The sequence below is a fragment of the Trichechus manatus genome, unplaced genomic scaffold (genome assembly GCF_000243295.1).
Source record: "Trichechus manatus latirostris isolate Lorelei unplaced genomic scaffold, TriManLat1.0 scaffold00041, whole genome shotgun sequence".
In the NCBI taxonomy this organism is placed as follows: domain Eukaryota; kingdom Metazoa; phylum Chordata; class Mammalia; order Sirenia; family Trichechidae; genus Trichechus; species Trichechus manatus.
In genome coordinates this window covers 18,234,505-18,260,213 of record NW_004443977.1, presented here as the reverse complement: position 1 = coordinate 18,260,213, position 25,709 = coordinate 18,234,505, and the positions used below count along the sequence as shown (strand labels likewise).

Here is a 25,709-nt window from a genome sequence, read left to right as displayed (position 1 = left end):
TATCCACATGTCATATGACTTAGAACTTTTATACTCCCATTTTTTTCCATCTGTTCCTCAGTTTTCTCATCTGTAAAATGGAAATAATGATAGTACCTACCTCATAAGGTTATTGTGAGAGTTAAATTAGTTAGTACGTGTCAATTCTTGAAACAATGCCAGGCACAAAATAAGTGTTCAATAAATGTTAGCAATTATTCTTGTCATCTGTTCAGTGATTGTCTGAATATTCTTCTTCTCTGGGTTACTAGGAGGATTGTCACACTTTTCTAGAGGCTACTACATCAAAAACGATGATCTCTTTGCCCCATTTCCACCACACCCCAGCCAAACCTGCTCTTGTTGCATTAGTTCTTATCTTACCTAAGCCAGTTCTTCCCTCTACTATGCTCCCTCCTGCCACAGGGCCTTTGCACAGACTGTTTCTCCTCCTACAGTGTCCTTCCCTTCCCACTTCTAGTTAACTCCTGCTCCTTTTCAGATCTCAACTCAAGCTTCCTTCTGCTGAGCTGGCTATCTGACCTTCCTGAACAGGTTAAATCCTATGCACCACTGGTCTGTAGCATTTAGCACAGGTGCTGTTTTACATTTAATTGTGTGATTATTTAATTAATGTCTATCTCTTCCACTAGAATATAAGCTGTACGAGAATCAGGGTAGTATCAACTTTTGTTAATCATGGTATCCCCAGTGTCTGACTCAGTGCCTAAAATACATAGTTGTTATTAGATGTGGTTGAGTGAGTTCTGACTCATAGAGACCTTATGTATAACAAAACATTACCTGGTCCTGTGCCATCCTCATGATCATTGGTATGTTTGAGCCCATTGTTGCAGCTGTTGTGTCAGTGCATCTCATTAAAAGAGTTTCTCCTGTTTTTGCTGACCTTCTTAGGTGCTTAATAAATATTTGTTAAAAGAATGGATTACAAGGTTGTAGTGAATTGATTCATATATTATTTATTTATTAATTAAAATAATACATGGTATTTGTAATAAATACTACTAATGCAGAAATATATAAAGAAATGAAACTCCCCCTACATCCTATAATCCCATCTCCCAGAGGCTAAGAAATGAAACTCCCCCTACATCCTATAATCCCATCTCCCAGAGGCATCCAGTATTGACACACTATTGATACAAGCTTCACTTGTATCCTTCCAGACTTTTTTCTCTATTTTCACTGATCATACACACATACTACCAGTTGCTGTTGAGTCAACTCCAACTCATAGCAACCCCATGTGTGTCAGAATAGAACTGCGCTCCATAGAATTTTCAATGGCTGATTTTTTCAGAAGTAGATTGCCCGGCCTTTCTTCTGAGGTGCCTCTGGATTGACTCAGACCTATAACTTTTTGGTTAGCAGCTAAGTATGTTAATCATTTCACCACTTAGAGACTCCATAAACACGTAAACCAAAAAAACCAAACCCGTTACCATTGAGTCAATTTTGACTCATAGCAACCCTATAGGACAGAGTAAAACTGCCCTATAGGCTTTCCAAGGCTGTAAATCTTTATGGAAGTAGAGTGCCACATCTTTCTTCCATGAAGCAGCTGGTGGGTTCAAACTGCCAATCTTTCCAGACAAGTGCTTAACCACCGTGCCACCAGACTCCTTATACACACAGAACACATATGCACATGTTGAGTTCTCATAGTGAAACTTAATCATATGCTATATATGCTTTCCTGCACGTGTCTGTCAGTTTGTCGTACTGTGGGGGCTTGCATGTTGCTGCGATGCTGGAAGCTATGCCACCGGTATTCAGATACCAGAAGGGTCACTCATGGCGGACAGGTTTCAGCTGAACTTCCAGACTAAGACAAACTAGGAAGAAGGACCTGACAGTCTACTTCTGAAAAGAATTAGCCAGTGAAAACCTTATGAATAGCAGCGGAACATTGTCCGATATAGTACCGAAAGATGAGCCCCCCAGGTTGGAAGGCACTCAAAAGATGACTAGGGAAGAGCTGCCTCCTCAAAGTAGAGTGAACCTTACTGACGTGGGTGGAGTCAAGCTTTCGGGACCTTCATTTGCTGACGTAGCAGGACTTAAAATGAGAAGAAATAGCTGCAAACATCCATTAATAATCAGAATGTGGAATGTACAAAGTATGAATCTAAGAAAATTGGAAATCATCAAAAATGAAATGGAACACATAAACATTGATATCCTTGGCATTAGTGAGCTGAAATGGACTGGTACTGGTCATTTTGAATCTAACAATCATATAGTCTACTATGCCAGGAATGACACCTGGAAGAGGAATGGCGTTGCATTCATTGTCAAAAAGAACATTTCAAGATCTATTCTGAGGTACAACACTGTCCGTGATAAGATAATATCCATATGCCTACAAGGAAGACCAATTAATACGACTATTATTCAAATTTACAAACCAACAACTAAGGCCAAAGATGAAGAAATTGAAGATTTTTACCAGCTTCTGCAGTCTGAAATTGATCGAACAATTAGGATGCATTGATAATTACTGGTGATTGGAATGGGAAAGTTGGAAACAAAGAAGCATCTGTAGTAGGAAAATATGGCCTTGGTGATAGAAACGATGCCGGAGATCGCATGATAGAATTTTGCAAGACCAATGACTTCTTCATTGCAAATACCTTTTCTCACCAACATAAATGGTGACTATACACATGGACCTCGCCAGATGGAATACACAGGACTCAAATCGACTACATCTGTGGAAAGAGATGATGGAAAAGCTCAACATCATCAGTCAGAACAAGGCCTAGGCCAACTGCAGAACAGACTATCAATTGCTCATATGCAAGTGGAATTGCTCATATTCAAGTGGAAACCGAAGAAAATTAGAACAAGTCCACGAGAGCTAAAGTACGACCTTGAGTATATCCCACCTGAATTTAGAGACCGTCTCAAGAATAGATTTGATGCGTTAAACACTAATGACCAAAGACTAGAAGAGTTGTGGAATGACATCAAGGACATCATACATAAAGAAAGCGAGAGGTCTGTAAAAAGACAAGTAAGAAAGAAAGGACCTAAATGGATGTCAGAAGAGACTCTGCAACTTGAATGTCAAGTAGCTAAAGCAAAAGGAAGAAATGATGAAGTAAAAGAACTGAACAGACGATTTCAAAGAGCGGCTTGAGAAGACAAAGTCAAGTATTACAGTGACATGTGCAAAGACCTGGAGAGGGAAAATGAAAGAAGAAGAACACACTCTGCATTTCTCAAGCTGAAAGAACTGAAGAAAAAATTCAAGCCTCAAGCTGCAATAGTGAAGGATTCTATGGGGAAAGTATAAAGTGATGTGGGAAGCATCAAAAGAAGAAGGAATACACACTCATTATACCAAAAAGAATTGGTCGACATTCAACCATTTCAAGAGGTAGCATATGATCAGGAACCGATGGTACTGAAGGAAGAAGTCCAAGCTGCACTGAAGGTGTTGTTGAAAAACAAGGCTCCAGGAATTGACAGAATATCAATTGAGATGTTTCAACAAACGAATGCAGAGCTGGAAGTGCTCATTTGTCTATGCCAAGAAGTTTGGAAGACAGCTACCTGGCCAACCGACTGGAAGAGATCCATATGCCTATTCCCAAGAAAGGTGATCCAACAGAATGTGGAAATTATTGAACAATGTCATTAATATCATAGGCAAGTAATAGTTTCCTGAAGATCATTCAAAAGTGACTGCAGCAGTATGTCGACAGGGAACTGCCAGAAATTCAGGCCTAATTCAGAAGAGGTTGTGGAAACAGGGATATCATTGCTGATGTCAGATGGATCCTGGCTGAAAGCAGAGAATACCAGAAAGATGTTTTACCTGTGTTTTATTGACTATGCAAAGGCATTCGACTGTGTGGATCCTAACAAATTATGGATAACATTGCGAAGAATGGGAATTCCAGAACACTTAATTGCACTCATGAGGAACCTGTACATAGATCAAGAGGCAGTTGTTCGGACAGAACAAGGGGATACTGCATAGTTTAAAGTCAGGAAAGGTGTGTGTCAGCGTTGCATCCTTTCACCATGCTTATTCAATCCCTAAACTGAGCAAATAATCCTAGAAGCTGGACTATATGAAGAAGAACGGGGCTTCAGGATTGGAGGAAGACTCATTAACAACCTGCAATATGCAGATGACGCAGCCTTACTTGCTGAAAGTGAAGAGGACTTGAAGGACTTACTGGTGAAGATCAAAGACTGCAGCCTTCAGTATGGATTACATCTCAACATAAAGAAACCCCAAATCCTCACAACTGGACCAATGGGCAACATCATGATAAATGGAGAAAGGATTGAAGTTGTCAAGGATTTCATTTTGCTTAGATCCACAATCAACACCCATGGAAGCAGCAGTCAAGAAATCAAAAGATGTATTGCATCGGGCAAATCTGCTGCAAAAGGCCACTTTAAAGTGTTGAAAAGCAAAGATGTCACTTTGAAGACTAAGGTGTGCCTAACCCAAGCTGTGGTATTTTCAATCACATCATATGCATGTGAAAGCTGGACAATGAATAAGGAAGACTGAAGAAGAATTGATGCCTTTGAATTGTGATGTTGGTGAAGAATATTCAATACACCATGGACTGCCAAAAGAACGAACAAATCTGTCTTGGAAGAAGTACAACCAGAATGTTCCTTAGAAGCAAGGATGGCGAGACTATGTCTTACATACTTTGGACAAGTTGTCAGGAGGGATCAGTCCCTGGAGGACATTATGCTTGGTAAAGTACAGGGCCAGTGAAAAAGAAGAAGACCCTCAACGAGATGGATTGACACAGCAGCTGCAACAATGGGCTCAAGCATAACAACGATTGTGAGCATGGTGCAGGACTGGGCAGTGTTTCGTTCTGTGGTGCATAGGGTTGCTATGAGTTGGAACCGACCCGACCTAACAACAATATCTATGCTTTTACTTTATTTAACACTATAGTAGGGCTGTCTTTCTAGGTCTGTACATAATAGATCCACCACATGAAAATGTTTATGTAATAGTTCAGAAAAAATCTGAAAAATAATACAATGAGCATTCATGTACCCATCCCCCAACTTAATAAATGAGAATGATCAATACGTTTATCACATTTCCCCCACCATCTCAAATTTTGTGTTTATTATTTCCATGCATTTCTTTTTTCTTTCACTACATAAGTTTCTTTCTATAAAAATAAAGGGTCTTTGCATAGTTCAAAATTTTTTATAAACAGTGTTATTCTGTATGCATTTGCTGCACTTTGCTTTTTTTCACTTAGCATTATGTTTGTGAGATTCATACAAAATGATATGAGTAGCTAAAGTTCATTCACATCCCTTAACTGCAAATATTATACTGCAAGATTAGAACATAATTAATTATCCATGTTTCTATTGATGGGCATTTAGGTGTTTTTTATTTTTTTTCTATTTCAATCATTTGGCTACAACATTCTTGAACCTGCTTTTTTTTGTGCATATGTGAAAGAATTATACCAGACAGGGAACAACTAAGATGTAGGGTATTTGCATTTTTACTAGACAGTGCCAAATCTAGTTCAAAGTTGTTTCATTATTTTTTATAGCTACACAGTATTCCTTTAAGATAATGTACAATAATTTATCCGTTTCCCTCCTGCATTTACTGGATTTTATTTAGGAGGTTAAAACAATATTAGATATTAAATCTTTCATGTTGGGATGAGTACTCTAGTAGAGCACTTGAGAGCTTAGAAGGCCTCTGGGTATGTCAACTCATTTGATCCTCTCTCATAACCCTTTGGGAGAGTCAGTCAATGATTGTCATTGCTACTTTTTTGTCTTCAATGGATGATGAAATCAAAGCTGAGGGATTCAGAGTCTAGGGTCCCGGTGAGCAGAGCAGCAGAGCCAGATGGAGTGGCAGGGCCTCTGGCTCATAGCTTGTTCCACTCTAACTTTCTGCCTTCTTCCACAACTAACGAGCTGGTCAGAGCATGGGAAACGATGTCACAGCAGAAGATTACAGCAAAGAATCAGGAGGAAATGTGCCTTCTTTGTTTGCACCTGTGAAAACGCAGGGTATCAGCTCACAGGCTGCTACTGGGGTGCATTGTCCTAGAAAAGGGGGAAACAGATGGCAATTTGATAGGAGCCTGATAGCATTGTTTGGGTTGAGCAGGGGGTGTCCTCTGGGGAACCAGGAGAGAAGCTTCCAGCTAAGAGCCACATCAGCTTGGAGAAGGAACTTGCTGTGGCCACTTCCTCTCTCCCCACCTCTGCCCTGGTAGAAGCCCAGATGGGATGGGAGTGCACAAGCGTCCATTGTTTGCCTGCTGCTATTAGTGCCAAAACTTCCCTGAGAAGCCATGAGCTTCGACCCAAGGGTAGAGGCTTTTAGGGCGTGTGTGTGTGAGAGTGCATGTGTGCGAGTGCGTATGTGTGAGTGCGTGTGTGCGAGTGTGTGTGTGCGAGTGCGTGTGTGCGAGTGCGTGTGTGTGAGTGCATGTGTGTGCGAGTGCTTGTGCATGTAAGTGCGTGCATGTGTGTGTGGAGATGGGCTGGTATGTGGAAAGCTGAGTCAGGGATAGCATTGGGGCAAGAATGCCTAGGACAGGAGAAGTGCATGTTAACCAGAGGTGCCTAGAGCACAGGACATGACCAAAGTGCTCACGGGATTAATCTCCACTCCTCATATTTTTCTTTTTCCTTTGTGTATGCTGGCTGTGTGTCCTGAACTTAAATGGCTCATCCTTGAATAGCTACAGCTGCTGTGCATTGTTCCCTCTAGGAGTGGCGAGGGAAGCACAGTCTAAAACTCGGAAACCCTGGCTCTGCCATTAACTGACTGCATGACTTTGGGAAAGTTCCTTAACCTTCCTGGGACTCATATCCCTTATTGTGGAAAAGTGAAGGAGAGATGAAGACTCATTCATTCACTACATATCTATTTAGTACCTACTCTGCAGGTACTAAATGATAGGCTGCTGTCAGGGTATAAAAAGGAAGCATGACGTAGTCCCTTTTTGAGTCCCTGGGTGGCACAATCAGTTAATGCAGTTGGGTGCTAACTGAAAGGTTGAAGGTTTGAATGCACCCAACGGTGCCTTGGAAGAAAGGCCTGGAGATCTATTTCTGAAAAATTAGCCACTGAAAACCCTATGGAGCACACTTCTACTCTGATGTGTATAGGGTCACCATAAGATAGCAACTTCTGAGTAAGCTTTTCTCCAGTTATTGCCTCAAGTTCCATAATGCCTAGCCCCTGGTTAACAATTGAATGTCAAAGAATCAGAGTTAAGGTTGTTTGGGGACCAAAGAAAACAGAGACTTGAATGGCTCTGAAGTCTGTTTGGTAACAGCTGTTTCTTTTGAGTTTGTTTAATTGAGAAGGTAGGGTAGAGTGAGTCACAAGCATAACTGTGAAACACTGAGTGACATTATCTGCCCAAGCAATGGACTGTCCTGAAATCATTGTAACGAGAGACACAACACCCACACAGGTTAGGAAGATGCACTCCATTCTCCATGTCTCCCTGGGCTCCACTTAAACTTTACTTTTCCCTTACGTTAGGTGCTCCCAGAGTCTACTCTCTTCCTTTTTCTGTCCTCATTGTATATTCTCTTGTGGGGTAATCACATCCATTCCCATGGTTACCTAAATACCAATGGTTCTGCAATCCATATTCTCTGGTCTGCAGTTCTCCTTTAAGCTGTATGTTAATTATCTACTGAACATCTCTACTTTTATGTCCCACAATCATTTACAAGCAACATCACCCTCTCTCTGTTGCTCTCCTTCTCCAGCATTCCTCATTGGTGATTGGCAGTTGCATCCAGGCACCTGTAAGTACTGTCCTGGGGGCCTGCCTGGGCCAGTCACTGCAGCTTTCCGCCCTCACCCAACCAGCTGACAAGACTCTTCATTGACTTTCCACATATCACTGTCCATGTCTTCCTCAATGCGTTAGTTCGTTTTTTCAAGCCAACCCTTCTGTGGTTATGTTCATAGTAGAATAAAATCCAAACCCTTTGCCATGACATAAGAGGTGTTTCCTGATCAGGCCTCCTGGCTCTCCAGACTTTTACCACCCCTTTCCTTGTCCCCATCCTCCAGCTATCTTAAACTGTTTGCAGTTTTGCCAATGGGTCAGATTCCCCATACCCTTCTCCAGGTGCCTTTCCCCATCAGCTTCCTCTGTCTGGAATCCATCCCCCTCCCTACACCTAGTCACCTCACCCCCTGGCTTATTCTTTCTCCCTTTTCACTAGTTCAAGTAGCATTCCTCTGTCTAGTGCCTTCCTTGGCCCTCTCATTTAGGTCCATGGCTCTTCCTAGGGCTTCCCATGGCATCCTGGCAGTGACCTTGAGCCCAGTACTGATGACATCATTTAATGTGTTTCTCCAAAGTGGGGACATGGTGATTATCTACTCTTGTGCCTATCACAGTGCCTGGTTCTCAACATGTTGGAGAAATAAACAGATTTTATAAATTAAAGGGAGAAAGAAACTCTTTCTCAAAGATTTCTTGGGGCAGGAGTTAGAGGGTCTCAGGGTTTCAACGTAGCCCACTGTCTTCATGAGACTTGTTGCACGGACAAGTTCCTGAGGACTTCTACAATTTCCATCAAATCCTCATAACTAGCTGATTTCTTAGATTCCTTGCACTACCTGTCACCAGCTCCTCCACTTTTCCTTGAGGAGATGGCCGACTGGCTGCCGCCTGGGAGCTGGTAACTGACAGTTAAAACCTTGGCATCTTTGCCAAGTTTAAGAAAAATAAAGCAGAAAATCAAATGTTATCTTTGCAGACACTGGGAGTCAAAGCTGCCGACTTCCTTGAGCATTTTCATCTGTGCATTCAACAGAAGCAGTGTGCAAAAACAAAGAGCACATGGCCTATGGCTGAGAATTTGGCTGTTGTGGTGGATGGACGGGAGTGGCAGTGACTGGAAGCAGTTACCTAGAGGGTCAATATTTCAGCTTGTTCGTGGAGAGGTAATTGAAGAGGCAGCCGGTCAGAAAAGAGTTTGGTAGTACTCCTCCCCCTTTTCTCCTCCATATTCCTTTATACTTTGACTGCCTTCAGATTAATGAAATCTTTTCAAACTCAACGGAAATGACAATGCTGAGAGGAAAAAAAATGTTTCACAATTTAATGGAAGATTAAAATAACAGCATTAAGAAGTGAAGCCTTTTCTTATATAAGGTCTTGTTTAAGTCCTGGTTAGCTGCTTTGCGCAAAATGCTGTGATTTAATATCTTTGTCTCAGGGATATAGTTTTTCTCCTCAGATTTTTAGAAGTTATTTCTAGAATTGTTAAGGCTGTTTCAAAAACCATGGCTTTGTCTAAAGTGCCAGAGTACAGCCAGCTCTCTAAGTAGAAGGAAAGGAGAAAGGAGAGGAATGAGAAAGTTACCGCCTTCAAATGCCAACATGTGACATGAATTAAGATGAGTTAAAAAAACAACAACAAAAAAAAGATGTAAGAGCTGTAATGCTTTCTAGAAAAATGACTCTAATGGTTTTTGGAAAGTTTAAGCAAAGTGTATTTAATTATTGAGTCCCGATAGTAATTCAAAAAATTTATCTATGAACTATATTTATTTGCTTTTTCAATGCAAAAAGCATAGGAATTATGAAACTCAAATGATTATAATGGTAGGTTAGGTTTAGAAAGTAAATCTGAATAGAAATGATTCCTGTTCATGGAAAATAATATTTGACTTTAAATTTGGTTATTATACTATTAAGGAAATTTACACATATTAAATAAAAGTTATGGTAAGCCCTGGTGGTGCAAAGGTTAAGCATTCAGCTGCTAACCAAACTGTTGGTGGTTCGAACCCACCCAGCAGCTCCAAGGGAGAAGGACCTGGTGATCTGCTTCAATAAAGATTACAGCCCAGAAAACCCTATAGGGCAGTTCTACCCTGCCACATGGGGTCACTATGAGTTGAAATCAACAACATTTTTTTTTAAATCAAAAAAGTGTTTTTTAATTTATAAAAAATAGAGTCACACTGTGTTCCATTCAGTAATGAATTACCTATTTTAAGAAGAATTACGTTTAGAAAAATGTGCTTGTCCACACCTTTTTAGGATCACAACTGTCAGAATAGCAAATGGTTTTTAAATTGATGTTTAGGGCATGTTAGGATGTTATGGGCAGAGTTTAGAGCTTAAAGACATTTTTGCTGAAGATTGTTCAATTTAAAATTCAACAGCCCACCACAGAACCGATGGTAAACACATGTTCTCAACTAGAACTAGTTTTGGGATCCTTATCCTTCCAAAGAAAAGCCAGGTTGGGCCTTCCGGGCTCCAGAGAGGCAGTGCAGCTCCATGGTTCACAACAGGAGTTCTCAGTTCCTGGTTCAGATCTTCACTCAGCCACTTTTTAGCTGTGAGACCTTGGGCAAGTTACTTAACTTTTCTGTGCCTCAGCTTTCTTATCTCAGTTTTTAAGTTAGCACTCGGCTGCTAACTTAAAAATTGGCTATGCAAATCCACCAGCAGCTCCACAGGATAAAAGACCTGGTGATCTGCTCCTGTAAAAATTACAGCCTAGAAAACCCTCTAGGCAGTTCTACTCTGTCCAATAGGGTTGCTATGAGTTAGAATTGACTAGATGGCACACAACAACAGCAAGAAGTCTCCATTGCTTTGCTGGAGGATTAAATAAATTCGTATAAAGTTTTAGAACAGTTTCTGCCTTGTACGTAGTTGATACTCAATAAACCAAACCAAACCTGTTGCCGTTGTGTTGATTCCAACTCACAGCGACCCCACAGGACAGAGTAAGTACTCAATAGATACGAGCAATTGTTATTGTTGTTGATATTATTATTGACATTGGAAAGCTCTCTCTCTAAAGAATTTGCATGAATAAAGCACTTAGTTGAGAAACCAAAAACTTAGTTTCTCAACATCTTTTTAGTCCACTAGGACTTTGCCTTGGTGGTGCAACAGTTAAGCCCTTGGCTGCTAACTGAAAGGCTGGCAGTTCAAACACCATCCAGCGGCTACAAGGGAGAAAGATTACAGCCAAGAAAACCCTATGGGGCAGTTCTACTCTGTCATGTGAGGTCACTATGAGTCAAAAACCGACTTAACAGCACCTAACAACCACAGGACTTTGTAGAAAATTATTTAGCTAAAATATCTTCTCTTCAAAGCCCTGGCATAAAATGTTCAAAACCAAAATAAAACAAAAAGACAAAGGAGGGGGAAAAACCTGGCAAGAGGACAAGTTTTGAGAAAGTGCAAAGGCAATTGTTTTAAAGGAGTCATTGTATTCAGGTGGCCCGGCCAGCTACTGTAAACATCAGGCTATTTAAGTAGGAAATCAGAACCCATTGTGGGTCAATAAAATGGATGTCTTTTCAACTAAACAGATTGCTATCGGCCTCACAGAGCCAACTGTTGTTCCCTTTTGTCCTGTCATTTCCTTTACTGAGTGTCTGTAAGAACCACCCACTCCGGTGTTTCTCAGATTATAGGTTTTTAGGTCAAACAGAAACCCCCGGGAACGCCCAGAAAAGCCAGACACAAGCAGTTCCATTGTGCAGAAGCTGGATGATGACATCAACTCGACTGCTGTCGTGTGTAGTAGAGGCTGCTGTGCCCAGAGCGTGTGGGATCCCGGACTCTTCAGTCCGCCAGCACCCAGGAGCTCGGGGCAGTCTGGTGACCGCTCTTAAGTAGCTGGTGCAGCTGATTTTTCGGGTGGGCTGTAGCCTCCGCGGAAGAACCAAACACGGCTATGCCCACTCCTTGGCTGATTTCAGAAGACTGACCAGTGAGCATTCAACGCTTTCTCTCTTCGTCATCCTCAGGCAAGTCCACAATGGGTGAGAGACAAGAGCCCCCGGCCATGACGGTGCATCTCCTTGCCAACTCTGGGCATGGCTCGCTTCTGCAGCAAACTCTAGACCAGCTCCTAGATGGCATTTGCCCAGAGGTCCGCCTCTTTCTGGTGTCAGAGCGGGTCAGCCCCGTGAAATCCTATGAGAAATACCACCCCAAGCGCTCCAGGTTTCCAGGGATGTCTGTTTTGCTTTTCCTGCATGAAAGCCTCGGAGAGGAGCGAATATTTCGCATTCTTGACTCCCTCCAGCATTCACCTTGGCAGTACTACCCCACCCAGAACACGCAAGGAAGACTCTATCCCTCCCTTCTTACCAACGAGGAGTTTTACAGTTTGGACAACCAAATGCCCGTGTGGGGAGTGAGACAAGTGCACTGCGGCACGGAGATCCTGCGGGTGACGCTGTACTGCAGTTTTGACAACTACGAGGACGCCATCCGACTCTATGAGATGATCTTGCAGAAAGAAGCCACCTTGCAAAAGAGCAACTTCTGTTTCTTTGTGCTCTACTCCACCGCAAACTTTGCTCTGCAGCTCTCCCTGAAGCAGCTGCCCCTCGGGATGTCAGTGGACCCCAAAGAGTCTTCAGTGCTGCAGTTCAAGGTTCAAGAGATCGGCCAGCTAGTGCCTCTTCTGCCCAATCCGTGTGTCCCCATCAGCAGCACCAGGTGGCAAACTCAGGACTACGATGGCAACAAGATTCTGCTGCAGGTATTTCTGCTTTGTCTCTAGGAACTTGGAGAAGCACATAGAACTGTGCAATTTTACATCCGAGATGTAAATAGAGAGATTATTTAATCTAGTGGGCCTCAACTTTGGTTGCACATTAGAATCCCCAGGGGAACTTTCAAAAATTCCCATCTCATGCCTACACCCCAGGCCAGTTAAATCAGAATCTCTGGGGGCAACTCAAGCCTGTGTAATTCTTAAAAGCTTCTAGGATGATTCTAATATATAGTGGGATTGAGAGTCTCTCATATAATAACATCCCCTCATCTAACAGATGAGGAAATTCAAACTCAGGGAGGTCGTGGCTTACACAAGTAGTTCGTAGTTGTATCAGACAATAATCTTTTTCTCAGATTTTCCTTTTACAATGCTGACCAGATCAAATCAGACCAAACCAGTTGCCATGGAGTTAACCTTAACTCATGGCAACCCCATATACGTAAGAATAGAAATGTGCCCCATAGGGTTTTCAATGGTTGATATTTTGGGAAGTAGATAGCCAGGCTTTTCTTCTGACACCTCCAACCTTTCAACTGTACCTGAATACTCTTCGGGTTCAGGAATATTATAAGCTCTTTCCATCTGACCCAAGGAAATTTAAGTTTTAATCAAGCTTGGGAATGTTAAATAGTAATCCTGTTGACTTACTGTTTAAGCATCTTGTATCACTGTCATATTTTTTCCCCAAATCAAGTTAGATGGTTAAATCTTCTTCAAAAGAGAATCTTAAAATTAAAGCCTTCCTTTGTGACTATCCTACTAAAGTGGAACAAGCAGCTGTATATTTAATTAAGATAGGATAGCTACCTGTGTCATCTCTTATGGTGTATTAGTGGCAGTTGAGCCGTGCCACTTAGTAGCTGTGTGACCTTGGGCCTCAGTTTCTTCATTAGCACAATAGATGTAACAAGAGTATCTTTCTGTAGGGTTGTTATTGACACTAAATGACTTGATTCTTATAAAGTGTTTAGCATAGTGTCCAGAACTCAGTTTTAGCCATTACTGTTCATATTATGCCCTGTAGGTATTTTGGAGTCCCTGGGTGGCACAAATGTTAAGTGCTCAACTACTAGCCAGGAGGTTGGTGGTTCGAACCCACCCAAAGGTGTCTAGGAAGAAAGGCCTGGTAATTTGTTTCCAAAAGGTCACAACCTTGAAAACCCTATGGAGTAGTTCTACTCTGCACACGTGGGGTCACCATGAGTGGGAATTGACAGCAACTATTAACAACAACAACTAAGTATTTGAAATTGATTAATCCTTATAACAACCTAGGAAGTCGCTATTTTTCCTATTTTGCAGATAAGAAAACTGAAGCATAGAGGGGTTCAGTTAGTTGCCAAAAAAATAGCTAGTACTGTCTATCAGGCTCCAAAGCCTGTGTTTAATCATTACACTCCAGCCCTCTGTGGGTTTGAGTGTGGTGCACATGTGTGCAGACAAGGAGATGTATATGAAATCCTAACCCCTGTACCTGTGGCTTCTGTCCTTGAGAAATCGTCAGAATCTGCTCTAAGGCATGTTGGATAAAGTAATAACGGGCTCTGAGATGAGTTGTCTGTTCCTTTGTTTAACTCTGTGATCGGCTTTGACTTCTTGGTGAAATAAAATAGGAATCATATTGATTCTATATTAAATGATTTCTAAATGATTTACCTTCCTGGGACACGGAAGGTAGATAGGTACTATTTCTGTTAGTTGCCTGTTACATGACTCACTGACTTCCAAGGCATCTAAAGTTTGTCCCTCAGTCTTAATCTCCAGAATTTAAAATCAACCTACTGTTAAACAAAAATTTAATATGTATATGCAGCAGGGGATACATTTCAAATCATTCCTATTTTAAAAGATAGCTGATACTTTTCACTTCTGAAGCATAGCTACTGACTGGTAGTTGCTTTGGAAAGTTGAATCAAATTTGGGGAGGGCAGGATAGCTTTTCTGGTAAAGGGAACACTCCATGAGTAATATAAAAACGGCCCTCTTCCTCTCTGATTTTCTAGGAGTCTGGCCACCTCTCAGGGTTTCCATGGGAGCAGAGTGTTTAGTCCTTCTTTATCATAGACCTCCCTGAAGCCACTACCTTTTCCTAAACTCTTGGGAGGCTCTCCAAACTTTGAGTACTTCTGTCTTCCCCACTCTAAAACACTGGCCTTGGTCCCCTCCCTGTCAATCGGTCTAGGCTTTTGCAAACAAAATGGGGGACTGTCTTCTGGAAACTTGTGCTTCTGGCCCCATATGGTAAAACCCCCCTGAGGAAAGCATATAAAGGCTTTGCCATCTTCTAAGAAAGGTCCCTGGGTGGCACAAATGTACTGGACTATTAACCTAAAGGTTGGCAATTTGAACCTACCCAGTGGTGCTGCAGAAGAAATCCCGCTAGCAATCTGCTTCTGTAAGGATTACAGCCAAGAAAATCCTGTGGTGCAGTTCTACTCTGCAACACATGGGGTCACTATGAGTCAGAATCAACTTGATAGCAATGAGGGTGTGACTTCTTAGAATACAGTGAATTTTTCAGGATAGAAAACCCAGCCTGAACTTCCTTGGGGAAGGTAGGGAAGGTAAGTGGTCAGTCTCTGGCTTTTAAAAATCAGTAGTCCAGGTCTGACTTGCAAAAGCCAAAGATTCACCACTTACCCTTCTCTCCAGCTTATAAGGAACCTTGGTGATACAGTGGTTAAGTACTTGGCTGCTAACTGAAAGGCTGGAGGTTCAAACCCACCCAGTGGCTCCTTGGGAGAAAGACCTGGTGATCTGCTTCCATAAAGATTACAGCCAAGAAGACCCTATAGGGCACTTCTACTCTGCCATCAGTCCGAATTGACTCAACGGCACACAACAACAGCAATAGTCCAGGTCTTAACCCATGTGCTCAGAATCCATCTCTCAGCTCTGCCACCTCTGACTTGACCTTGTCCTCAGACAGGCTTCCCCGTTGTGGTCACCAGCTGGCTGTTAGCAGTGTAGAGGACTACATCCTTACATGGGTGGCTCGGAGTATTTCATCCCACTATGGTCCAGCACAATTTCTGGGCTTCACTCCAATTGGCCTAATGTGGTCAGATTTTCCTCTCTGAATCAATAACTGCATTCAGAGGAATGGGATTGTGTGGGTTAGCTTAGTCCTGATGCAAAGGCCCTGCCCCCTGCCCCCTGCCCTAGATTCTGCCTGGAATCAGACTCTCCTAAAGTCTGTGGGACTCATGGGAGAGGGTCAGGATACCCCACTGAAGATCAAAGTGGGGGAACAAATGCTAGATGGTCCTGTTATGAATTGAACTCAGAATTCTAACCCCTGTACCTGTGGGTGTGACCCTGTTTGGAAATAGGGTTTTTCTTTTGTTATGTTAATAAGGTCATACCAGTGTAGGGTAAATCCTAAACCTAATCTCTTCTGAGTTATAAAAAAGGCCAGAATAGACACAAAGACATGCTCAGGGGAAACAGTATGTGAGGAGCCATCTTCAAGCAAAGAAATGCCAAGGATCACAGGCAGACACCAGAAACTAGGAGAGAGGCTCACAGAAGGAACAGACACAACTGAGACCTTGATTTGGACTTTTAGCCTCCACAACTGTGAGAAAATATATTTTGTTCTTTAAAGTCATCCACTTGAGATATTTCTGTTACAGCAGCACCAGGTAAGTAAGACAGGCCCCAAATGACTAATGTTCACCAAAAGCAAGAAAACGATACCTACAGAAGAGAGAGCCATAACCACAAATGAACCTCTCCACATATAATCCTCCCACAGGTCCGAGATAGAGATGAGTGTGGAGGAGTGCTAGACCCAGTTGGGCAACTGAGGAGTTGTCCCCGAAGATTGATGCCTGGGCCTGGTTGAGCTGGACAGGCCAGAAGGAATTAGCCAGATGGAGATGGGAGGAATGGTTTCCAAACAGAAACAGCAGTGGGTGAAAATGTGTGGAGTGGCATTTCCTTAGCAGCGCATGCTCAGAAAACTGTCTAAGGTTCCATGTGGCTGGAGTGACAGGAGAAGGGCTAGGGGCTGAGGCTGGGCCATCAGGAACCTGACCAGTCACTGAAAAGTAAGGGTGCAATGGTTAAGCACTCAGCTGCTAACTGAAGGGTTGGTGGTTCAAACCCACCCAGCAGCTCCACGGGAGAAACACCTGGCAATCTGCTCCTATAAAGATTGTTGTTGTTGTGTGCTATTGAGTCAGTTCCAACTTATAGCAACCCCACGTGACAGGTAGAACTGCCCTATAGGGTTTCCTAGGCTGTAATCTTTACAGGAGCAGATTTCCAGGTCTTTCTCTAGTAGAGCTGCTGGGTGGGTTCGAACCGCCAAGCTTTCAGTTAGCAGCCAGGTGCTTAACTGTTGTTCCAGGAGGACTCTTTCCTGTAAAGATTACAGCCTAGAAAACTCTATGGGGCAGTTCTACTCTGTCAAATGGGGTTACTATGAGTTGAAATCAACTCAACAGAATCTAACAACAACTGTATTCCCAGTGCCTAGAACAGTGTCTGGCACATAATAGGCAAATACATTCTTGTATGAACGAGTGAGTGCCTTGCTAAATGGGTTCTGTTTTATCCTTAGTGTAATGAGTGATCATTGACGGCTCCATGAGTGGTACTGACATGAATAATTTGTGTTATGAGGAACATATGAGAGAATATACATGGAGGTGCTTTCCAAAGTAGAAACTATAGGAAGCCATGCAAAAGCAATGCAATTATGGTTCGTGCGTGTAGTTGTCTTGCCGAATGCACATGATGAACAATTCTCTTTCCATGTGACCTCTTGTCATTGCAGACTGTCTAATGCCTCTCAGAGTCTAGAATTATGTTTTTGATGAGAGTGATGTTAAGGTATAGAGTAGATGCTGAGCAAGTAAATGAATGTATGAATAAATGAGAAAGTATGTCAATGTTAATTAATTTCCCAAATATTCATTGAGGGCCTATCATAGGTTAGGCCCTGTTCTAGGCCCTCTTGCAATTTTAATCCTGCTTTCTTAATTCATAGTGGAAGTAAAAATATAGCATATTTATTTTGCCCTGTCCCTATTTTGTTGTTGTTGTCGTTAGCTGCCATTGAGTTGGCCCCAAGTCATGGCAACCCCATGCACAACAGAACAAAACGCTGCCCAGTCCTGCACCATCCCCATGATCGGTGGTGGATTGGACCATTGTGATCCATAGGGTTTTCACTCGCTGAGTTTCAGAAGTAGATCGCCAGGCCTTTCTTCCTAGTCTGTCTTAGTTTGGAAGCTCCACTGAAATCTGTACAGCATCATAGCAACATGCAAGCCTCCACTGGCAGATGGGTGGTGGCTGTGCATGAGGTGCATTGACTGGGAATTGAACCTAGGTCTCCCTTGTGGAAGGTGAGAATTCTACCGCTGAATGACCAATACCTCCACTTCCATTGTAGTAGTCCCTTTTCTTTCTCCCTGGGCTTTTGCCACTGGTGGTAGTGAAGGTGTCAGTGTGTGCTCAGGGACAGTAAGATAGGTGATGATGCTTATCTCTGTTTTTGAACTCCTGCAACATAAATCATGCCCTCAGTCAAATCATCTATTCTGTCAAATCAACCACATGCAGTATCTCTCATCAGTTACTGCTGGTCTCAGCTTTCCACAGCTTGGTTACATTGTTCAAAGTTGCATTCTTTGTACTTTATATGTATATATTTTTCAACTAATAACACTTATGGTCCCTTAGTTTAGTTTACCTGCTGTCATTCATCTTTCGTTCAGCTCTGACTTGGGCAATTCAGGTGTAGAATCCATGACTTTGTTGTTGGACTTTTGGCAGACTCCAGACTCCAGGTCATTGAGTTAGAAGAATATTGAATGTACCATGGACTGCCAGAAGAATAAACAAACCAGCCTTAGAAGAAATACAACCAGAATGTTCCTGAGAAGTGAAGATAGCAAGACTTTGGCTCACTTACTTTGGACGTATCATCAGGAAAGAGCAACTGCTCTTGTTTGATAGAGGGTCAGTGAAAATGGGAAAACTCTCAATGAGATAGATTGACACAATAGCCGCAACAATGGTCTCAAGCATACCAATGATTATGAAGGTGGTATAGGACTGGGTAATGTTTCGTTCTGTTATATATAAGGTCGCCATGAATCAGAGCCAACTCAACAGCAACTAACAACGAGTTAGAATTGGTGATCTTATTTAGTTTGATGTTCAGTAAGGACACGTTATAAAGTCAGAAGATAAAATATCTCTGGAAGCTACTTGAAATGGTCCAGTAAAGTCCATATTCCATAACCACATGGAGATAAGACGGCCATCCCTTAGTTAACCTTTGGTTAGGCGTTTGGTACTGATATCACCTTGCACTTACAGTCTAATTAGGAACTGATGCTCCCACAAGTGCCTGCAATCCCAGGTGGCTGTGATAGATGCTGGAGTAGAGCAGCAGCCACACACCTTGAGTGTACGGAAGAGAAAAATGAATGCGAATGGGGGAATCTGGGAAAGTTGTGTGGAGGAGGTGTGACTTGGAGGATGACCAAATCAGGCTGTAACAGAGCATAGGGCTGGAGAATTCACATGGGTCTAGGAGACCAGCGTTTGATCCACTGAGATGGGTGTAGGAGGATATAAAATGGGATTTATTAAGGTTTTTAGAGGAATTGCATAACATGATCATATCTACAATATATAATTTAAGATGATAACCCTGGTACCATCGAATAGGATAGATTGGATGGGGACTAGGTTGACCAATTCAGAGGTGACTGCAATTGTTCAAGCAAGGGTCAGCAAAGTTTTCAATTAGGGAACTCATAATAGAAATATGAAGTTAAGTATGAGCTGCGCTTCAGGGGTAGACTTGGCAGAATTTGGCAATGAATTAAACAGAGAGTGAACAAGAGGCAGGTGCCATGGTTTTGAGGGGACTGGGGAATCTAAGAAGAAATGCTGGCTTCCAGAACCGGGAGAGAGGTGACAATGAGTCTGGATACACTGGGTTTGTGGTGCCTGCAGGCCATTCAGGTGAAGACACGCCACAGCCAGCTGGCCACTAAGGGCCGGAACTCAGGAGGGGGCTTGGGCTAGGGACATAGGTTGCAGTGATGGCTGAAGCCCTGGGAAGGAGTGACATTATCAAGGAAGAGAGTGTAGTATGAAAAGAGATAAGGCAGGATCTGGGAAATGTCCACAATTCGGTGGGGGGTGGGGGGAATTGAGAAGATGCAAGCAGAAAGCCAAGAGGAGAAAATCATGGTGTCATAGAAGTCAAAGAAAGGAAGACCAAATGTGACTGAAATTTTTCATAGACGTATCTGAACCAATCCATTTAGATAAATGTTAACCTCTATTTAGTTATAAATGTTAACTCAAATCTCTGGGACTTAGCAATCTGTGAATATACATATAAAAATCACTATTCAGATAAATATTCAAAGTAAGATGATTCTAGCCCATCAAGATGATTGAGGAAAAATAGCCCTCTTGCCCAATTATCCCTTAGAAATTTGGTTTTTAGAGAAGAGCCATGCCATAGTCCCTAAGTTGCTTCTCATGTGTGCTAGAATAGGTCCCTCAGGTTGTCCCACCCTGACCTTCTTATCAGGCCACACTGGTCACTTGTGATGTTGCCATTGACCCTTGAGAGATCACCATCTGTTTCAGGGCCCAGCTGTCCTCCAGAGGTAACTGCTGGCACCACCACCCTGAGCATATGGGACTTGTGAAAGTTACCACAGAACAACTGAGACCAGATAGTAACTTTCAACAAGATCTTTCTGAAGATTTGGGGATTAAGAGGAGAAACAACAAAGAATTCTGTACAAGAAGAGTAACTTACAAGTACCAGTAGATGTCGCTATTCTCAACGCTCTCAGGCCAAGACAAGACCTTGAGATCCTTGAGCTGCTAGAGAAGACCTGTTCAAGGAGTGTCTCAGTGGTACTCACTCACACTCCATTCCTCTCTATTCCTTCCTCTTCTCATTCCCTTCTCATCCTCCAATATACCCCACGCAGCCAGCCAGGCAGCCAGGCAGCCAGCCAGCCAGCCAGACATGCACACACACGCACACACACACACACACACACTCCTACGCTCTCACTGGTTTATGCTGAATTTAAGAATACTTTCAGGCGTTGCTCAAGAGGTTATGGCTGCTATAGAAGAGCACGTTGACATCAGTGATTTTGGTAAATTAATTAAAACAAGACTTGTTGCCATTGAGTCGATTCTGACTCATAGTGACCCTATAGGACAGAGTAGAACTGTCCCATATGGTTTCCAAAGAGCAGCTGGTGGATTCAAACTGCTGGCCTTTTGGTTAGCAGTGGAGCGCCTAACCACTGGGCCACCAGAGCTCCATTAAAACAAACACCTTTGAAAATATCAGTTAATTGGAAAAGGCTGGTTTCAGCTCTTATGTAAGCAAGTGTGCACTGCTTTGGGGTTTCTTATTAGCTACATAATATGTGTTCATGCAATCCTTTTTTTTTTTTTTCAGTACAGGAGATATCCTGTTCTACTATTTTCCTGGAATCACTTTTAGCAAAAAAAAAAAAAAAACAGTATTGTTTTCCCTTCATGATGTCAGTCTGCTCCTTAACAACTTAGTCTTTTTTCAATGACTTATTTTCTCTTATTTTCAAGTATTTAGAGAAAAAAAATGAGTGATAAATGATCTTCTTGTTCATCAAGACAGCTACTAATATTTTCTGAACTTGCAAGAACCTAGCTCTCAATTTGGAATACTTTACGAATATTCTTAGAAACATGAGCTCTAAGTGATCCTAGAAATGCATTTCAATTTTTTGGGGGGAGGGGGCAGGAGGGGCTTTATTCTCCCTCAAGGGACTCATCTCAACCACTCAACATTGTTTCTCCTGGAAATTCTTCATTCTTATCTCATACATAGCTGCATTTCTGTGTTAACAATGTTGTGCTCACTTTTGCCATATGATCTAAGGACCTTAGGCTTTTCTTTTGAAAAAGCCAACATTTCCCTCTCTTAAAAAGATTGCAGAATTGCCCAACAATAATGATAAAAGTCACTTGGAACTTTCTTAATAAGATTTTACAAAGAATTTATGTCTCCTTAATATGCAATTATCAGGGGCCTAATATATGAGTCAGAATCAACTCGATAGCAAGGGATTTGGTTTTGTGAATATATAGATGAAGTCCCTAGGTTGTGCAAATGGTTAAGAGCTTGGCTGCTAACTGAAAAGTTGGAGGTTAGCGTCCACCCCAAGGCACCTCAGAGGAAAGGCTTGGTGATCTGCTTCTGAAAAATCAGTCATTGAGTTCTGCTGTGATACATATGAGATCACCATGAGTTGGAATTGACTCAATGGAAACTGGTACCGGTAATATATAGATGCTACATTTCCATACATTTCTATGTACAAAAGTTTATATTTTTTAGGTGTTGAGCTGTATTTATTTATCCAGCAGATATTTAGTGACTATTTACCATGTGTCAGGCATTATGCTAGGTACTGAAGATACAATGATGAAGAAGGTATATACAATCCCTGCTCTTCCAGGGGAAGGAATAGAGAAGTAAACAGCCAAGTGCAATACAATGTAGTAATACTATGGTATGGGAAGTACAGGCTTCTGTGAGAGCTAGTAATTATATTAATGATGATAATAATAATCAACCCATATATAGCACTTACTGTGTCCCAGGAACTGTTATCATTTAATCCTCACAACAATCTTATGATGTTGGCACTTATTATTATGTTCTTTTACAGATGAAGAAACTGAGGCACAGAAAGGTTAAGTAATTTGCCAAAAGTCCCACAACTAATAAGTGGCAGAGCCAATATGTAGGTGGTGCAAACAGTTAATGTGTCTGGCTGATAACTGAAAGGTTGGAGGTTCGAGTCCACCCAGAGGCAACTTGGAAGGAAGGCCTGGTGATCTACTTCTGAAAAATCAGCCATTGAAAACTCTATGGAACACAGTTCTACTCTGACACATATGAGATCGCCATGAATCAATGGCAACTGGACTGAAACTCAGAACTGATGATAGTGGGAAGGAATCCAAGAGGAAATGATGACGGATGAGGAGTTTTAATAAAATGAATTGGAAGAAGTATATCCCAGACAAAGGAAATAATGTATACAAATACTGTCATTAAGAAAGCAAATCACAGTCAAGGAATTGAAAGAAGTTCAATTTTGGCATGTGAGGGTTGGAAGGGAGAAAGTGGTGACTTATCAGGCTGGAGTAAGAAGTGGCAGACCATGAAGAGTGTGGTAAATAAAAACCAGCTGCTGTAGAGTTGATACTGACTCATGGCAACCCCATGTGTGGTAGGGCCATGTTAAAGAACTTAGATTTTACCTTAAGAAGAGTAGGGAGCCATTGAAGCAAGAGGGTGATATGATCAAATCTGTGTTTTCAAAGCTCCTTCTGGTAGTGGAGTGGAGAATTGATTAGAAGGAGTTAAGAAGGTCCGTGTGGAGTCCTGTTAGACGGCTGTTGCAATAACTCAGATGTGAGATGATGACAGCCTACCCTACGGTTAATGGCAGTGGGAATAGAGAGACAGGAAGATGTGAGAGACATTTAGAAGACAGAGTCCATAGGAATGGGTTACTGGTTTTATATAGGGGATGGAGAAGGGAAGATGATGCTATGCCTTGGGCAACATGATGACTAATGATGTCATCTAAGATAGAAGAAAAAGTAAGCAGAACTGTTTGGTTTGAGGAGGGAGGTGAGTTTAATTCCAGACATGTTGAGTTTTAGGGACCTGTGGGACCTTCGAATGCTGATCCCTGGAAGGCAGTTGGTATATAGGAATGTAGCTCAAGAGACAGATTTGAGTTGTAGTTACCCTTTTGGGAGTCTTCATCATTTATCTGGTAATTGAAAGCATGAATGTGGATAAGTTGCCCTGGAAAAGTGTAGAGTGAGAAGAGAAGAGGGCCCAGGTCAGCACTGAAGAACTATAACATTAAATGGACTGACAGAGGAAGAGGCTCCTTCAATGGAAACTAAGAATGGATGAATGGAAAGGAAGGAGAAAAACCAGATGAATGAGTTGACATGGATGCTAAAGAGAAGAAAACTTAGGAGGAAGACAATCTTGTAAAATTCTACCAAGAGCTCAAGTAAAATTAATGACAAGGATGCTGGTTGTAGATGAGCTTGACCATTATTGTATGTTTTGGTGGCTTTTTACTTTTCTTTTTCCGTGATTGGTAATGCATCATTTAAAACCCATGAGTAATGTCAATGAATGTCTTTGGAAATATTGTTCGAACAATTTGATTTACTGGAAATGTGTTGTCTTCAAGTGATCATTTGATTCCACGTGACTTGACGTTGTCAAAAGTTAATTTAAGGAGTCCAGATGAGAGATGTTTGGAGCTGATGCTGATTATATACCTCATAATTAGATTGTATGGATCACTTCCTTTCAACCAACTTTATTGAAAGTCTACTTTGGGTATGGTGTGGTAGAAGATGAAGAAGATATTGTCTGCCCTTGGCACTTAGTCAATAGAAAACATCTGTTTCATTTGTTCCTCCTTTCCTTCATCCACAGGTCCAAATGAATCCAGGACTTGGTGTTGGGAATGGTGAGCTTTCATCTCTGAATGGCCCCTCAGGGGCTGACACACTTCTCCAGGGCTCCAGGCTAGCGCCTGTCTCCGCAAAGAGGACCCTAGAACCAAGGAGCAGGAGGAGCCGAGTCAGGAGCTCCAGGATGGGTTCTCTGGAGCTTCTGGAGCCAGGTGGGAGACTAACATCAGACAGCTGCAGTGGCACTACATGGAAAATCCCTAACTGGTCCTCCCCGGCTGGCAGCTCAGCCACGAGCACCCAGCTATATCTGCCTTCTCCCCACTTTGAATGTGGGGTCAGAATGGAGGTCCTCAGCCAAAGAAATTGCTTTCAGAAGCTTGAGGCAGAAATGAATGTTGACACAGGATTCACTGTGGTCAATTCTGAATCCAGGCAATCTTCTTTGAGCAGATTTCCAAGGGATATGCATACCAGCCAGTCTCCATCCTGCTTGCCAGCCACCTCTTTAGTGGAAGCTGCCTCTAAAAATGACAGAGTCTTTGAGGAAAAGACTCTGTCACTTGCTAGCCAGAGGGACCTTGGTGCAAGGAAGATAATCTCAAAATGTCCCCTTCATCGGCCAGTCCAGAAGGAAGAAAAAGAAGAAGAAGAAGAATTCTTTATATAGCATAAAACAAATGTGATTTTTCAAGATACGAGATCAGGTACAGTTTTCTAGAAATGGAGCACTGACCCAGAAAGGGCCTGTTTCTTGTTAATGGGGGAAGGGGGAAGGGCTGAATGCTACCCATGAACAGATCTCTATTGCTTTTATTTCAAAGGTTAAAAGTCTAAAGGTGCTGTGAGTGGTTGTTTATTTGCCATCACAGTCATAAGGGAACACAACCAACGTATAGGGAAAAAGCCTACTGCCTTGTGTTCCCTGGGGAAGCACTAACCCTGCTTGGTGTGTTGAGTTCAACACCTGTTTGCATAAAATTGCATTGTATGAAATGAGTCAGCTGTGTTTTGCAAGGTTCATTAGTGTGTGTAACTTGGTTTAGATTTTTACTCGGGCTGTGTAGCTCATTCCCTTGTACAACATGGTGTACTTATTCTTTAGTACTTTTTAATTTTTATGTGGCCTCTTCTGGCAACTAGGCCTTGTTCACCACATATCCTCTTGTGATTTTGCTTTTAAAGTTGTTTGCTTCTGGAACTAGTTAAAATGCAGTGTTCTGAAAATTGTTAACAATTTTTTCCCCATGTTAAATGAGCAGAAACACTGAAAGCCAAAAAACCAGGTTAAAACTGAACTCTGGACTTGAGTTTTCTTGCTCTTTGGTTGGTCATCTGTTTCCGCATGACTCCAGAGGGGCCAGTGGTTTGAGATCTCCCCTGAGGAGAGCAGGACTAGATTAGATGGGACACTGGGTCAGGACTTGTGGTTCTGCTGTCCATATTTGATTCCCCAAATTTCTTTGCAATACTTGTTAATTCATTCATTCAACAAATATTTATTGAGCACTGAGGTTTGAATTATGTGAGCATGGGTGGTTCAGTGGTAGAAATCTAACCTTCCATGCAAGAGACCTGGGTTCAATTCCTGGCCAGTGCACTCAAGCACAGCCACCACCTATCTGACTGTGGAGGCTTGCATG

The 25,709-nt window shown here is 42.2% G+C and overlaps 1 protein-coding gene across 1 annotated transcript; it reads left to right on the top strand.

Annotated features, from left to right (window-relative positions):
* The first annotated feature begins 11,457 nt into the window (after positions 1-11,457).
* Positions 11,458-24,830, top strand: FAM124B (family with sequence similarity 124 member B). Its single transcript, XM_004376372.2, has 2 exons — positions 11,458-12,540; positions 24,089-24,830. The coding sequence occupies exons 1-2, from the start codon at positions 11,809-11,811 to the stop codon at positions 24,734-24,736; spliced, it is 1,380 nt and encodes a 459-aa protein (XP_004376429.1). The 5' UTR covers positions 11,458-11,808; the 3' UTR covers positions 24,737-24,830.
* The last annotated feature ends 879 nt before the right edge of the window (positions 24,831-25,709 follow it).